Source organism: Coregonus clupeaformis, chromosome 34 (assembly GCF_020615455.1).
Source record: "Coregonus clupeaformis isolate EN_2021a chromosome 34, ASM2061545v1, whole genome shotgun sequence".
NCBI lineage: Eukaryota > Metazoa > Chordata > Actinopteri > Salmoniformes > Salmonidae > Coregonus > Coregonus clupeaformis.
The window spans coordinates 3,717,232-3,733,848 of record NC_059225.1 but is presented as its reverse complement, the minus strand read 5'-3'; the positions used below and the strand labels follow the sequence as shown (position 1 = coordinate 3,733,848).

General features: G+C 40.3%; 1 protein-coding gene across 1 annotated transcript; it reads left to right on the top strand.

The window, feature by feature from the left end:
* The first annotated feature begins 9,109 nt into the window (after positions 1-9,109).
* On the top strand, positions 9,110-16,447 carry LOC121549649 (serine/threonine-protein kinase RIO3). The gene is made up of 13 exons (XM_041861436.2): positions 9,110-9,437; positions 10,195-10,313; positions 10,527-10,669; positions 10,940-11,047; positions 11,266-11,375; positions 11,585-11,728; positions 11,888-12,015; positions 12,358-12,540; positions 12,735-12,894; positions 13,087-13,167; positions 13,330-13,419; positions 13,814-13,921; positions 15,737-16,447. Exons 1-13 carry the CDS (start codon positions 9,402-9,404, stop codon positions 15,848-15,850), a joined length of 1,524 nt encoding a protein of 507 aa, XP_041717370.1. The 5' UTR covers positions 9,110-9,401; the 3' UTR covers positions 15,851-16,447.
* Positions 16,448-16,617: the final 170 nt, after the last annotated feature.

The following is a 16,617-nucleotide window of genomic DNA, read 5'->3' as shown; positions in this document are numbered from 1 at the left end:
GGGAGGGAATGGCCGGCAGGGATGTAGCTCAGTTGATAGAGCATGGCGTTTGCAACGCCAGGGTTGTCTGTTCGATTCCCACGGGGTACCAGTATAAAAAAAAAATAAAAAATAAAAAAAATTGTATTCACTAACTGTAAGTCGCTCTGGATAAGAGCGTCTGCTAAATGACATAAATGTATAAATGAGAGAGAGATGTTGATGGATTAAAAATAAAAGTAATTAAATAAGTAAATAAAATAAAAATGTTATTGAGCTATTTATGCTTTTCCTGAGTTAATTCTTAGAGCGAATGTGAACGGAGGAATATTGAATGGTTGAAGTGACTCAGTGATTGCATAAACTACTAAAATCTTGTCTGTTTCTATGCTCTTTTGTCATATGAGAGGAAATAGGAACGATGGGACGAGAGAGAGAGAAAGAGAGGTGCTGACGTGTACATCACGTGACAGATTGTGACGCGACAGAGGATCGAGTCAAAAGGTTTTGATGCTGTTCTGTTTACAAAATCTTCCCCCTACAGGATATTTGATGTTATGACAATTTCACAGAGGCTTGGCAAAATACTGATTCATTAAAAATTGCATTTTTGGAGTTTCTGTGCATCAGTTGGTTTGATTACAGTTCTGTTGGAAATCGAGTACTGACATTATTCTGTAAAATTAAGATAATTGGGTGCTTATAAAGCAAGGGGTTTATTGGTATTGTAGTGGTGTAGGATTGGAAGTCTTTATTTATGGATTGCTCTGAAGTTGACTACTTGCATTTACTTTCCGGATGGGTTGTGGTAAAATAGCCACTAATTGATAAATTGGTAAAATAGGATATAGAAATAAAAAATTGTTTTTGATTATTCATAATTTTTAATTGATTTTTTAATTGATTTATTTTAATTTAAAATATTTGTTTTTGAATAAAAAAAATTTAATAGAATTTTTAAATATTCATATTTTTGTTGATTGATTTAAAAAAAAGTGTATATTAATAATTAAAGGGGGGAAGCCATAGGCTATATAGTCTGAAATAAAATAATTCACAATAAAGGAATATAAAAGAGTTGTTACAATGGGGAAAAACAACATCAAGGCTATGAAGGTAATTACACCTGTTGATATAGTTGAAAATATGAAACGTTGCAATACTATTAACTAAAGGGTATCTGGAAAAGGGAATAAAAGTTGGCCTGACATTGAACAACCATAGCTAGTAGAGGGGACTCTTAACCCTGACGTCATCAACATAATGAAAGTGCTTCTGTCAATTCATAAAGCAGCACAAAAGAAGGGAAAAAAGGGAACTACATAAAGAAAAGAGACAGAGAGCTGGGTGTTCTTAAGTTGTCCTTCATTCTCAAACAAAAACTGATAAAAGATTCCAGCGATAAGATAAACAAAGGTATAGAGAAAATTGTGAAACAAGGAAAGGCGACAGAAAAACTAATGGCAGAAGTTAGTACACCTTTCTCACATACGGATTCAGCAAAAAGACCCCCACCTTATGAGAAGGAAGTAGAGCTTAGGGATGTTTATCCTCAGCTTCCAGTGATCATCCAGGAGGGTGATTATTGCATCAGAGATGAAAGTGATTGAATAATAGATAGAGGACAAGCAGAAACGACAATAAAAATGAATCCAAAACTCCAGAAGTAAGAAAAAACCGAGATGCCTGGAAACTAAGAGAAGAATGAGGTTCGGAAAGATGAAGATAAAGATGAAGATACAGAAGAGAAGAAAAACTGCTGAGAAAAGAATCCCAAGAATTGGAGGAGAAGAATACATTGAGGCCAAGGAAAAAGGCCACTAGTAAGAAGATGATATTTCGAGGACAGAACTTAGAATATAAGCTGTTGAAGAATCCTGATATGTCAACAACAAGAAAGAACAGGACGAAGAAACTCTCAGAAAACTCAATCAAATACAACTGGTGGAGAAGGAGAAGAGAAGCTTTGGTTATGAAGAATCAGAGTGAACCAAATCAACAATCACTGCTACAGCTTCAACTGAACAAGGTCAAATGCAATTGTACCAGCCACCAAGGTCGGTACCAGTTGTTTCATATCCACAGCCAGTTTCTGGACAGACACAGAATTGGAGAGGAAGAGGACGAGAAGGCTTAGAAGGAGGAGGAAGGTTTCAGCTACACTTCCAGCAACTTTCAGAAGAGTGTTATAATTGTGGACAGGTTGGTCACTTTACCTGTGATTGCAATGCGTCAGGAGGAAACAACAGAGGAAATTTCTGAGGAAGATAAAGGAGCAAGTGAAGATCACCTGTTCTCCAGGTGAACCCTTAAAGGAGCAAGGATTCTAGAGTGCCTAGAAGATACGAAGGGGGGTGTCAGCTGATAGCACCGATTAGGGAGAAGAACAAAAATATCCAACAATTGAAGTGAAAATAAAAAGGACTATGAGAAGTGATGGTGAATAGAGGAAAAGCTTTTATCTGTGTTGAGCCTAAAGAGGTTAAACATCTCACTATGTAAAATTAACTAATTAGGATAGGGATTTGAGGTAGTAAAACAGCTAATTACTCTTAAGGAACCAATTGAGCTCTGCTATAAAAAATCAAAGAGAAATTAAAATAGACATACTAATATTAGAACATATACCTATTGCATTGTTGGGAAGAGATGCATTGTGTAAATTGAACTGTACAATAAGATGTACACTAGACGGCTGTCTGGTAGAAGATTTTAAAGAATAGGGTTTTTGGGAATCATATTTGCTTGAAAAAATAATATCATAGGAAGGATGACAATCTATTAGACTGCCTATTGGACAATCTGTCTGAAAAATAAAGTTACAAGGGGTGACTGTTATTCTTGGTTACATTCCTACACCAAGAGGGGAAAGAAATTTCAAACTAGGCTAAAAGGTGTTTGATCGTTTGCCAAGTCTGTGTGTAAAGAAGTCAGAAGCAGGTGGGGACTTCCCAATCACATATTCTAAAAATTGGTGGTAAAGGATTTTGTGAATAAATCAGTGGAAATGGTTTTTAAAGGTTAGGAGAAAAGATTAGATTAAAAAAGTTAGGAGAACTAGGGTTGAAGGAACTCTAAGACAGTAAGCTAAGTTTCAAAGTTAGTAGTAAGAGAGAGAGAACAGTGGTGAAGGACATTTTAGAGTTTAGTGGGAAGATAGATATGGTAGGAGTTTAGATCTGTTAGGAGCAGATGCATTGAGAAAGTATGCGTTGCTGAATGATAAGAGAAGATTGAGGGTGATTGAGTATCTATATTTACAATTCCCAGCAGGAAGATCAAGGTAATTGTGGGTGTATTTTTATAATCAAAAGTTTGAAAGTGAGGGTTTAGAGTAGGAAGAGAGAGTGAATGTAGTGACACTAGTGGTGATAGATGGAAGTACAAGTAAAGAGTTCAAAGCTTTGGGGAAACTAGATGAAGTAACAATAAGGACATCAACACTTCAGTATATTAAAACAACAGTGAGAAGCAATTTAACTCTTTCAACATTGATAGTTATTAAAGCCATAAATATATCGCATTTGATTATAAGGGAACCAATAGCTCCAGCACCAATTTTAGGGGGAAAAATACTGTTATTAGGGTTAGGATGGGGACGTTCCTCCCACATGGAGAGATAATTATGGAGAAGAATTATTGTTATCAGGACCAGAAGTAGAAGCTGTTGCACCTAGTCAAAGGAAGTATAGTTTGTACAACGATATGAAGTGGAAGAGGGTTATGATTGATTGTTCACTTATTTTGCGTAATGTTACAGAGAAAGATCAGGGAGAATATATGTGTACTTATCTAGTGCAAGCATTGACATTTGTTCCGGTTAAGAATTATTGGTTAAAAGGCTATGTAATTTGTAAAGTGACGCTTATAATGGAAGATTTGAAATCTGTTGAAGCTTCCACAGTCACCGAAGGAGTTCAGGAGAAGTATATTACAGTAGCCACTCCAACAGTAAATAATACACAGAGGATATCGGTAGCTTTCCCACTAGAAGTAGTTAAGGGTGTTAATACATCAACTAAATCAACTACTTTAATGGTAACTTTGAAAGGGATTAATGGTACGACGGCAGTAACAAATGTAGGAAGTATGACACAGACACAAACAACGACTTTTCTGAAATGATACGGATGGAGAGTGCTGTCAATGGTAGTAAGGATAGGGTTAAAATAGGAGAGCAGATGGTGGTAGAGAAGAATATAGATTCATCTGAAATAGTGAAGGATACTATCATGGAGGTACAGGATGAGTTATTTGATTTTAATGACAGACAAGGAGAGGTATCTGATCAGTACCGCTCGTTAGGGAAGAGAGAAACTAAATGGAAGGCATATGGGTTTGATTCTTCTGTTGTGAAAATTAAAGATGGATGGGCAGGTAGGAATCTTTGGTTCCAGCAGCTAGCTCATTCTGTAAGATCAGTGAGGAATTCCAGCACCAGACACGTGGGGTTACATTTTAGAGACGGTCGCTCAGCCTCTATCGAGTATGTGTCAGTCTTATGCTTTGTCATGGCTATTGTATCAGCAACAATCAGGAACAGATAAAATAATGTCGTTGTCAAAACATTTGTTTAAGCCTAGGTTTAAGTGTTCTTGGTTAAATGAATTACCCTATGTGAATTTGTTAGATGGGAAGGAAAATCAGGTAACAGCGAACCCTGAAGCATTGGAGGTGAAAGCAGTGAGGGCTAAAAGTTGTTTTTATTCTAATAAAACATATGATGGAAAGGGTATGTTTATGGGAATATCAGATTGTGATGATTATATGATGACTTTGGGTAAGCATGACCTTAAGGGTAGTAATGAGAAATATAATGTTACTTTTTATGTTCCAGTTAGTAAGAAGAGCAGGACTTTGATGGTGAAAGATTAGCTTTTGCCTGACAATGTGACTATTGGGAATTTTAGAGATATTTGGAGGGTTTGTGGTGATAAAGCATATATATTCTTACCCTATGGATGGACAGGATGTTGTTACATTTTTTTATTTTATTTTATTTCACCTTTATTTAACCAGGTAAACCAGTTGAGAACAAGTTCTCATTTACAACTGCGACCTGGCCAAGATAAAGCAAAGCAGTGCGATAAAAACAACAACACAGAGTTACATATGGGGTAAAACAAAACAAAGTCAAAAATATAACAGAAATACATATAATATACAGTGTGCAAATTTAGCAAGTTATGGAGGTAAGGCAATAAAATAGGCTATAGTGCAAAATAATTACAATTTAGTATTAACACTGGAATGATGTGCAAGAGATGATGTGCAAATAGAGATACTGGGGTACAAATGAGCAAAATAAATAACAATATAGGGATGAGGTAGTTGGGCGGGCTAATTTCAGATGGGCTGTGTACAGGTGCAGTGATCGGTAAGGTGCTCTGACAACTGATGCTTAAAGTTAGTGAGGGAGATAAGTGTCTCCAGCTTCAGAGATTTTTGCAATTTGTTCCAGTCATTGGCAGCAGAGAACTGGAAGGAATTGCGGCCAAAGGAGGTGTTGGCTTTGGGGATGACCAATGAGATATACCCGCTGGAGCGCAGATTACGGTGGGTGTTGCTATGGTGACCAATGAGCTAAGATAAGGCGGGGATTTGCCTAGCAGTGATTTATAGATGGCCTGGAGCCAGTGGGTTTGGCGACCGAATATGTAGTGAGGACCAGCCAACAAGAGCGTACAGGTCACAGTGGTGGGTATTATATGGGGCTTTGGAGACAAAACGGATGGCACTGTGATAGACAACATCCAATTTGCTGAGTAGAGTGTTGGAGGCTATTTTGTAAATGACATCGCCGAAGTCAAGGATCGGTAGGATAGTCAGTTTTACGAGGGCATGTTTGGCAGCATGAGTGAAGGAGGCTTTGTTGCGAAATAGGAAACCGATTCTAGATTTAACTTTGGATTGGAGATTCTTAATGTGAGTCTGGAAGGAGAGTTTACAGTCTAACCAGACACCTAGATATTTGTAGTTGTCCACATACTCTAGGTCAGACCCGTCGAGAGTAGTGATTCTAGTCGGGTGGGCGGGTGCAAGCAGCGTTCGGTTGAAGAGCATGCATTTAGTTTTACTAGTGTTTAAGAGCAGTTGGAGGCTACTGAAGGAGTGTTGTATGGAATTGAAGCTCGTTTGGAGGTTTGTTAACACAGTGTCCAATGAAGGGCCAGATGTATACAAAATGGTGTCGTCTGCGTAGAGGTGGATCTGAGAGTCACCAGCAGCAAGAGCGACGTCATTGATATACACAGAGAAAAGAGTTGGCCCAAGAATTGAACCCTGTGGCACCCCCATAGAGACTGCCATAGGTCCAGACAACAGGCCCTCCGATTTGACACATTGAACTCTATCTGAGAAGTAGTTGGTGAACCAGGCGAGGCAGTCATTTGAGAAACCAAGGCTATTTAGTCTGCCAATAAGAATGCGGTGGTTGACAGAGTCGAAAGCCTTGGCCAGGTCAATGAAAACGGCTGCACAGTACTGTCTATTATCGATCGCGGTTATAATATCGTTTAGGACCTTGAGCGTGGCTGAAGTGCACCCATGACATGTCAACGTTGAAGCTTCCATATGAGGTTTCTACCATTAAAAGAGGGGTAGCACCGGACACAGATAAATCTGATTCTAGGTTTGGAAATAGGGTGAAAAGGGACATGGCTACATTTCATAGTCTTGAAGCCTATCATTGGAGGATAAGTCTAAGAGAGAAGGGGGGACTTTTTCCATGGTATGGTGTAACATTTGGGAAGATCATATTGATAATATTAGCTATACTTTGATTCCAGATAGTTCAGATAATATCACTAGTGTTATAGATGCATTTGGTAGATCTGAAGGAGCTGGATGGTCAGTGAAGTCTTGGTTGCAAGATCAGTTAGGCCCAGTGGGAGCAGTGATGGTTTACGATTTAATAGCAGTTTTGATAGCACTGTGTGTGATGTTTGTAATTTGTTACTGACCTTTGAGAAAGCTATGATATTGAGATAGGTTGGAGTAGTGATGCCTGGAGACAACACTCAGATGCCGTTGTTGACTGTTCCTGATCTGGATGAAGATGGACAAGTGGGACTGGATGGAGTATTGATGGATAAATATCCTTTTTGATTATTTGATCATTTTTCAACAAAAAAAATTCAATATTAGTGTGATTTTAGTATGATGTTATGAATCAAAGGGGGGAAATAGGATAATGTAATTCATACATCATTTATATATAATTTTTATATTCTTAGTTGATATTGATGTTTAATTTGAAAGTGTTGTTTTGCAAAAGATACTGTTTGGTCTTTTCTTTTCTTCCAGAAGCATTTGGTGGAATATGTAGAGATTGAAATACGCAAACAAGGACAATATGAAGGGAACTGGAGGAGATGGAACAAGGAAGGTGTGGAAATGTTCCCATTCCATCATCGAAGATGCATTGGAAGTCGAGACTACGGGGGAGATGAAGTGTAGTGGACTACATTCCAGTGTCTGCAATGAAATATAGACATATTTGCATGTGTAATACATAATTTGTGTCATATTCTTAGGTATTACTTTTTGTAGAATGATATTTGATGTTATTGGATACATGTGGGGATCTTAGATGTTTTTGTTTATTTCGTGAATGCTTAGGGACAGGGAGTCTAGGCAGGGATAGAGATCCACGGTAGGGTCCGATGGGTCGACCAGCCTTGGTGTGGATATTTTTTGGATAGTATTTTGTTTGCAGGGGCTTACATGTGTATTTAATTGCATCATAGTTTCAAATGCATTGATAAAGATTTATGAATTCATCGGGAGTACCTAGGTGGTTGCCTGGGGCAGAGGGACCGTGAGAGAATTTTACTGTCTTGATTGATGGATGGATATTTGGAAAGAAGGCTGCCAGACAGTTTTTCGCTCTCACACTTCATAAAGATTTGTTCATATTTCATAGTAATGTATTCACACTTCATAAACATTTGTTCATATTTCATAGAAAGGTATTTACACTCTAGAGAAAAATGTTTTTGGTTTAATGTTAAAGATACGCAATAAGATAAATTGTTACTTGTCATAATCCTATTCTGTTTGTTTTCGAGACTTTTTAGTCTCGAAGGGGGGAATGTCGTATATGAAGATTATGACTTTGTTAATGTTTTTAAGTGGAATCTGAGAGAATGTTTATTTTAGTGTCAGAGGGAATGGTTTTAATGTGACACCCCGGATAGGACAGAGAAGTCTGTGTGTTGTAGACAGGGGATTGGACAGTAGAGGGAGTCACCCATATCTTGGGAAGATTATATATACTGGGTAAAAACGACGAAGAGGTTAGAGCGGCCATTGCAATCTGGGACGTCGCTCTCCGGGTGGTCATGACATCCGTAAACTCATGCTGAAAGCTTGTGATATGAATAAACGTATGATCAAGGTTCAGTATGAGCGGACTCCTTTGTTTATCAGCAATAATTGCCAGCATTTACTCGATACTACAGTAGTGCTAAATGTTGATGCAGTGGCATATGACTTCCGGAGGGGGATGCTGTTTTTTTGTCAAAAATAAGAGGAAAAGCATAATATAAGACAGGCTGATATTCTAAAGGGAGGTGGGGTTGGTTCAGGAGCAGGGTAGGAGCCATATACCGTATATGGTAGGAGCAGAGAAACACATTAAACTGTAGGTGGCAGCAATGCGCCTGGTTTAACCCCGAAGAAGGATCGAAACGTCATTTCCTTATTCAGAAGAAGAAGCAGAGAAACTTTTGAGGAGATGGAAAACTCAATTGAAATCAATGGGCCGCGCGGTGCATTCTGGGTGATTATGGAAGAGGGAGATTACTCCTTCACGGAGTAAATGGGAATAAATTGGGCGCAAACTCAAAGAACCAACATTAGCATGAATTATGTGAGCAAGAAGTACAATGTTACAAATGTTTTCCGTGATATTACATAATGAACTTGTTCTCTACAATATCGTATAGCTTTGAAATCGTTACATTACGTTATTTTGAGGAAAATAGGCAAGGTTCTCGACTCATACCCTGACTTTTAGAAGGGATTGCTGACGATTAGCATAGCAACCGCGTGACGCAGCATGACGACCTGAACACGATTGGTCAACAGTCTGCTAGGCGGAGCGTTATAGGTTTCCATTCATTTCCTGCTGGGTTTTATCTTTCTTCCTTTTCTAATATCACTGGAAGAACGCAAAGCAAAATTAGCTCTACAGCTCTCGTAAAAGCCTTGTCATTTAGCAAGAAATCTGTTAGTGACATTAACTTTGAAACTCATCAAAACGGTTTCATTATTGTGTCTAATTCAGGAAACTAGAGAAAAAGAAAAGAGAGACTGTTTGTCGTCGTAAACGTGTTGCTAGCTAAGATTATTGCTCGTCAAGCCCTACATCTGACTGTCTGAATACTGCTGCTGTCAAAGACAAACTCAGGGCTGCTGTCATGGATCAAATAGGGATCACTGCAGAAGGACCAAAGGTGAGTTGGTTTACTAATTTAGCTAGTCAGTCCGACATTCTTAACATGTAATATGGCCCTGGTCGTGGCGAAAGCCGAGCCTTAAAAGGCTCGTATTGGGGAGGACAGATAACGTCACCTAGTTTTAAATACACTAATAAAAAGCATGCGTTGACGCACACCCAGATAATTGTTTTTAGTGTAGATGTGCTGACTAACGGTGAATAAACTGTAAGCTATAAAAACAAAATAAAGAGAGTCGCACACTCCATATGTATAAACTCCCAGTAATTTGTTCGGCAAGAAGGCACAGTGATGCCGAAACGTTGGTGGTTTCTTACCCAATAAATTACTGGGAGTTTATACATAGTGTGCGACTCTCTTTATTTTGTTTTTATAGCATACCAGTTTTAAATACAGCCATAAATGAATTGATCTACTGTAGCTAGCTAACTAATTAACCATTTTATTCATCAACAACAGGCAACTTTGATAGCAACTAGCCAACAGGCTGATATGCTTCAAACGTTGGCTAATTCAGAGTAGCAAGCTATAGTAATGTTAGACAAGTCGCGGCATGTCCCTGACATGGCTTTTTTGATTGACAAGATCGCTAACATGTCTAGTGTAGTTAGCTTAGCATGTCAACTAATAGGTTAACTACTGCTTCATTCAAGTAGCTATTCAAGCACATAACGAGTACATCGATATGTTAGCAAATGGAAGCATCATGTTGGACTGTATTGCTATTAGGTAATGTGAATGTGTGGTCCTTCAGAGTCCATGGGGCGCCACCACTACCAAGGTGGTATCACCCTGCTCCCTCGCTGACGTCATGAGCGAGCAGCTGGCCAAGCAACTGGATGAGGAAAGCAATGCTTTCCCCGATTCCCCAGAGTAAGTACCTTAATAATAATAATACCATCAATATCCCTATCCTTTAGACCACCGTTCTGTGTTGTCGATTCTCGTTAAATTTCATTTTCACCCTCTTGTCTAGCTGGTGTGTGTTTGAGTGTCAATTGTAACTCGCACCACACTCACATTGGGTTAATGTGGGGGTGTAGGACGGCATATTCATGTCCAATATCCTATATGTCTCTGTTTTAGTGTCAGTGCTGCTCTGGATGGCGTTGAGGAGCCAGAAACTGACTGTGATCTGATGCTGGCACAGATGCTGCAGATGCAGTTTGACAAGGAGTTTGACACCCAGCTGCGCACAGAAGAAAAAAAATTAAATGGGGATAGCAAACGTAAGCCTATGAACAAGTCCTGTATTAGAACCATACAAAGGTTGTGTTCATTATACACTGAACGGAAGAAAACAGACTGAAACGGGGAGAGAACATCTGGACCTTGTCTAATAAGAAACACTCATTTTTGTTTACCGTATCAAAATGTTTTCATGTTTTTTCTGTTTTGTACCCTAATAAACATGACCAGGTTTCTAGAATGTGTAAAAAAGAATGAACAGTAGTGGGATTATGAAGAATTTGATAGATGATTGGTCTTTACTGTTGCAGTGTCCATCTCCTTTGAGAACTACCGTATGGTGCACCCTTACGAGGACAGCGACAGCTCCGAGGATGAAGTTGATTGGCAAGACACTCGCCACGACCCCTACAAAGCTGGTAAAGTCCATATCTTTATCATTTTACCCCTATATTAGTATTGTAGCTAGGCCCAATATATCTACTGTATACACATAACAGGACAACATCTTGCTGCATATAATATTGGTGGCTGTTGCTCTTTTATAATATTGGTGGCTGTTGATTGGTGGTTATTTTATATTAAAGCGATAGTTCAACTTTCTATATGAACCCTTTTTTTTTTCAATGTGTTCCAGATAAGCCCACGACAACTCCAAGAAAAGGCTTTACTGGGAAAGGCAAGAACATCACTACTAAGCACGATGAGATTGTGTGTGGCAGGAAGAATACTGCACGCATGGACAATGTAAGAGTGATAACAAGTTCACCTTTTGGCTTGGTTCAGCATTATTCAATAGACAGACACATGGAAATTGTATGAGTAGAAATTTGCATAATTAGCAGTTGTCTCCATTTAGCTTTGAAATGTGTGGCTTAATTTGTGTACACACAATTGTGAACATATCCCAAACTGTCAGTCTTTTTGTAATCTCCCTCTCCGTCTTGTCCTCCCAGTTTGCCCCAGAGATCAATGTGGGAGATGGGCTTGGCATGGACCTGAAGCTCTCTAACCAGGTGTACAACTCCCTGAAGCAACACTGCTACTCCGAGCAGCGTCGCAGTGCCCGGCTGCATGAGAAAAAGGAACACTCCACTGCTGTGAGTCTATGCAAAAGGAGGAATTGACAATACAAATAAGATTTTGAAAAGAACAACAAAATGGCCTTATACCATGTTCAGATCTGTACTTTCATATATTTTAATGAGTGATTATTTAAAAAAAAAGTGCTTTCTTTTCTGTCCTTTTGTCATTCACAGGAACAAGCAGTGGACCCAAAGACCCGTCTGCTCATGTACAAAATGGTGAACGCGGGCGTTCTGGAGAACATCAACGGCTGCATCAGCACTGGAAAGGAGTCTGTGGTGTTCCACGCAGATGGGGGAAGGTGAGGGTGACATCATGACAAGTTGTGTCGCAAGAACCCACACCTTGAATTGACTGACCAAAGGTTGATTGACCCAAGGCGTAAAGGCGTTTATCACCTGGCCTGATGAGTCAGATCAGGAACTGTCGTTGCCTGAGGTTACGGCATGACATTTACATTGTCATGACATAATAGTTGACAGAGACACTATAAGAGTAGACTTATTTGCCATATTTAGTTAGCCATAGTTGTAGTATTTGTTTAATCATTTTTGTATAGAACTGCTTCCCTAAATATCTCTGTTAATTAAGTTGTAGTTGGTTTCTAAGGTTTTCCAATACTGTGGTTTTTTCCTCCTCCTAGCATGGAGGAGAATGCTGTCCCAGATGAGTGTGTACTCAAGGTCTTCAAGACCACACTCAATGAGTTCAAGAACCGCGACAAGTACATCAAGGACGACTACCGCTTCAAGGAACGCTTCAGCAAGCTGAATCCCCGCAAGATCATCCGCCTGTGGGCTGAGAAAGAGATGCACAACCTGGCTCGGTGGGTAGTGGTGATATCACTTATATGGACCAATTCACATGATTTATCTAAACTCAGTTCAAATATATTTTGATTTTATTTTTTATATCAGATGATCAAATTATCCACAGCAGATGGCCAATCAGATGGCCAAAAATGTAGATGCCAATTCTCCAACTGTGTTACGGTTCACTCTCTCTTCCCGACTCCATCAGTATGAAGAAGGCTGACATCCCATGCCCTGAGGTGGTGGTTCTGAAGAAGCACATCCTGGTGATGTCGTTCATTGGCAAGGACCATGTGCCGGCTCCCAAACTGAAAGAGGCCATGTTGGGCTCTGAGGACATGAACAGGGCCTACTATCAAGTGCTTCATGTGAGTGCAGCTGCTGTGCCACGATGCACTAATGTAGACGTTATTTATATTGTTGTGTATTTACATACGTCATAGTAATATCTGGTTGTACACACTAGTTTCAAAGAGATGAGTATCCTCAGAACACACCCTTACTGAAAAGTATAAATCTGGAACATTATGACCCCTGGATGTGTCTGTCTGTCCTTGCAGCTGATGCAGCAGTTGTATCAGGAGTGTAACCTCGTCCACGCTGACCTGAGCGAATACAACATGCTGTGGCATCAGGGGAAGGTAGGCTATTTATCATGTTTGTCTAACCTTTATTTATCCAGGTGGGTCAATCTACACCTTATTTTTACACCTAATTCCCCATGGTGAATTTAAACTGGATATTCAGGCATGATATTTTACCTTCATTCAGCATGAGTGATTTAATCATCTTGTTTTATGTAGGTTTGGCTGATTGATGTAAGTCAGTCCATTGAGCCCAATCACCCTCACGGCCTTGAGTTCCTGTTCAGGGACTGCAGGAACGTGGCTACGGTAAGTTAGCTCACAGTGATGCAAGTACTGTAGGTTTAAATTGCCTGTTACTTACAGCTCACAGTAAATACTGACTAAAGTCCTGATTTGCACAACAAGCTCTGTCTCACTGCAGAATTAGACGTTCATTCACGTTCTCCAAACGTCAAATGTAGAAGTTAAGGGTTAAGTTTAGGCGCTCATTCCGAATGGTAAGGGTTAAGGGGTCAGGTACATTTTGAATGGCTGAGATCCTGTATATTTAGCTGCCACACCTCAAAACATACAATGAGTGCTGGTGGAAACTGAGCGAAAGTCAAAACAAATATGTACACTATTTTTAGATCGGGTTTCGTAACAGTGACATGCTGGTGGTTTTAATAACAAGATATCCTTTTTTATCTCGTCTCTGCAGTTCTTCCAGAAGGGCGGGGTGTCTGAAGCCATGAATGCGTACGAGCTCTTCAACGTTGTGTCTGGGCTGCAGCTCAGCGGTGACAGCGAGGCAGACTTCCTTGCCCAGGTCAGAAAACATTGAGGTCCCTATAAGGGTATTATTTCTCTAGTGGAGATTCATGTAGTTGCATTGAATTTACAGAAATATGTTTTACAGGCAGTTTAAAGTGGGCTCTTGTATTATCTAGAGTCCCACACACAGGAAAATCTATCATGCACTGAAGTGCCTTTTTTTTATACTACACTGAACAAAAACATTAAATGTAACAATTTCAAAGATTTTACTAAGTTACAGTTCATATAAGGAAATCCGTCAATTTAAATAAATTAATTAGGTCCTAATCTATGGATTTCACATGACTGGGAATACAGATATACATATGTCGGTCACAGATACCTTAAAAAAAAAAAAAGTAGGGGCGTGGATCAGAAAACCAGTCACTACCTGGTGTGACCACAATTTGCCTCATGCAGCGCGACATCTCCTTCGCATAGAGTTGATCAGGCTGTTGATTGTGGCCTGTGGAATGTTGTCACACTCCTCTTCAATGGATGTGCGAACTTGCTGGATATTGGAGGGAACTGGAACACGCTGTCGTACACATCGATCCAGAGCATCCCAAACATGCTCAATGGGGGACATGTCTGGTGAGTATGCAGGCCATGGAAGGACTGGGACATTTTCAGCTTCCAGGAATTGTGTACAGATCCTTGCGACATGGGGCCGTGCATTATCATGAGGTGATGGCGGCGGATGAATGGCACGACAATGGGCCTCAGGATCTCGTCACGGTATCTTTGTGCTTTCAAATTGCCATCGATAAAATGCAGTTGTGTTCGTTGTCCGTAGCTTATGCCTGCCCATAACCCCAGCGCCACAATGGGCACTCTGTTCACAACGTTGACATCAGCAAACCACTCGCCCACACAACGCAAAACATGCTCTCTGCCATCTGCCCGGTACAGTTGAAATCGGGATTCATCCGTGAAGAGCACACCTCCAGTGTGCCAGTTGCCATCGAAGGTGAGCATTTGCCCACTGAAGTTGGTTACGACGCCGAACTGCAGTCAGGTCAAGACCCTGGTGAGGATAACAAGCACCAGATGAGCTTCCCTGAAACGGTTTCTAACAGTTTGTGCAGACCCACAGTTTCATCAGCTGTCCGGGTGGCTGGTCTCAGACGGTCCTTCATGAAAGAAGCCGGATGTGGAGGTCCTGGGCTGGCGTGGTTACACGTGGTTGTGAGGCCGGTTGGACGCACTGCCAAATTCTTTAAAACGACGTTGGAGGCAGCTTATGGTAGAGAAATGAACATTCAATGCTCTGGCAACAGCTCTGGTGGACATTCCTGCAGTCTGCATGCCAATTGCACGCTCCTTCAACTTGAGACTGTGGCATTGTGTTGTGTGACAAAACGGCACATTTTAGAGTGGCCTTTTATTGTCCCCAGCACAAGGTGCACCTGAGTAATGATCATGCTGTTTAATTAGCTTCTTGATATACCACACCTGTCAGGTGGATGGAATATCTTGGCAAAGGAGAAATGCTCACTAAAAGGGATGTAAACAAATGTGTGCACAAGTTGTGCAAAATGAACTTTCTGTGCGTATGGAACATTTCTGGGATCTTTTATTTCAGCTCATGAAACATGGTACCAACACTTTACATGTTGCATTTACATTTTTGTACAATTTGACCCTAATCCATCAAATTGTATAGATATAGAATGCTTGTCACAAAGTGCTTACCAGAAACCGGGGATTATAATATTAACTTTCATACAGGGGTTGAATACCTGTATGCACATCATTAAGTTGATGAGCTACTTTCCTCTACGTCTGTGTGATTTGTATTAACACTGTCCTCACTTGTCGTTTCTAGATCGAGGCACTGGAGAAGATGAATGAAGACCATGTGCAGAGAAGGGGCAAGAAAACATACGCCTCCAGCACCAGCGACGGAGGGCCTCCCCTATTACACGACGAGGATGATTAACGATGAGATGTTAGACACCATGATTAGCTCCATGGAACCTGTTTGGTTGATTCTGTTTGAGAGAATGGGCGAGTAATCCCCCCCACGGTCTTTCACAATGAGGGACACGAGAGGTCGAAAGGTCACTGCATCCCAAGATGGCGTCATAGGCTACACTGGGGGCAGTGGTCTGAAAAGCCTCCCATACACCTCCATGAAATGTCAACATCTCATTCCATTACTACGGCTGTAGATGGAATGGATGGGGACATGACGGATGCATCTACATGCCTACACAATAATTGCTTTTTAAATTAGAGGGTATTCAGCATTCATGACATGAAGTTCTCTTCACAGGTGAACTGAGCTCAAATGAAAAGAGCTTTGCGTTATGTTATATGAATGGAACAAATTGCAATCCAACATTTGGTGAAGAGCCCTAGTAGGTGTCAGTAAATATTTTAATCATGAAACTTGCTCTCATGAATGAAGACACACAATTAGTTGTTTGTCATTGGCTCTGAGATGCATTGAGGTCCATTGACCTTACAAGGGAGCTGTGTTTGTCTGTGCTCTGTAACTGCAATAGAATGGTGGAAATAAATGGCCAAAATTGTAGTTACGCTTTGTCATTAATTTTACTTTGCTCTGGACAAATCGAGCAGCAGGAGCTGCTGCTGGAAGACAGGAGACACCACACCTAAACTAGGAGTTATAAAACAATACATATAACAAGCAATCTAAGTGTAACTTTAACATGTCAATATTATAGTAAGGCAGTCCCACTT

What these genes read in the sequence shown, in the direction of transcription:
- LOC121549649 (XM_041861436.2), top strand. Translation starts at nt 9,402, where the DNA reads ATGGATCAAATAGGGATCACTGCAGAAGGACCAAAG. An exon ending in TGCTGTGGCATCAGGGGAAG is followed by an intron (nt 13,168 to 13,329) that starts GTAGGCTATTTA and finishes TGTTTTATGTAG; the next exon opens with GTTTGGCTGATTGATGTAAG. An exon ending in AGGCAGACTTCCTTGCCCAG is followed by an intron (nt 13,922 to 15,736) that starts GTCAGAAAACAT and finishes TGTCGTTTCTAG; the next exon opens with ATCGAGGCACTGGAGAAGAT.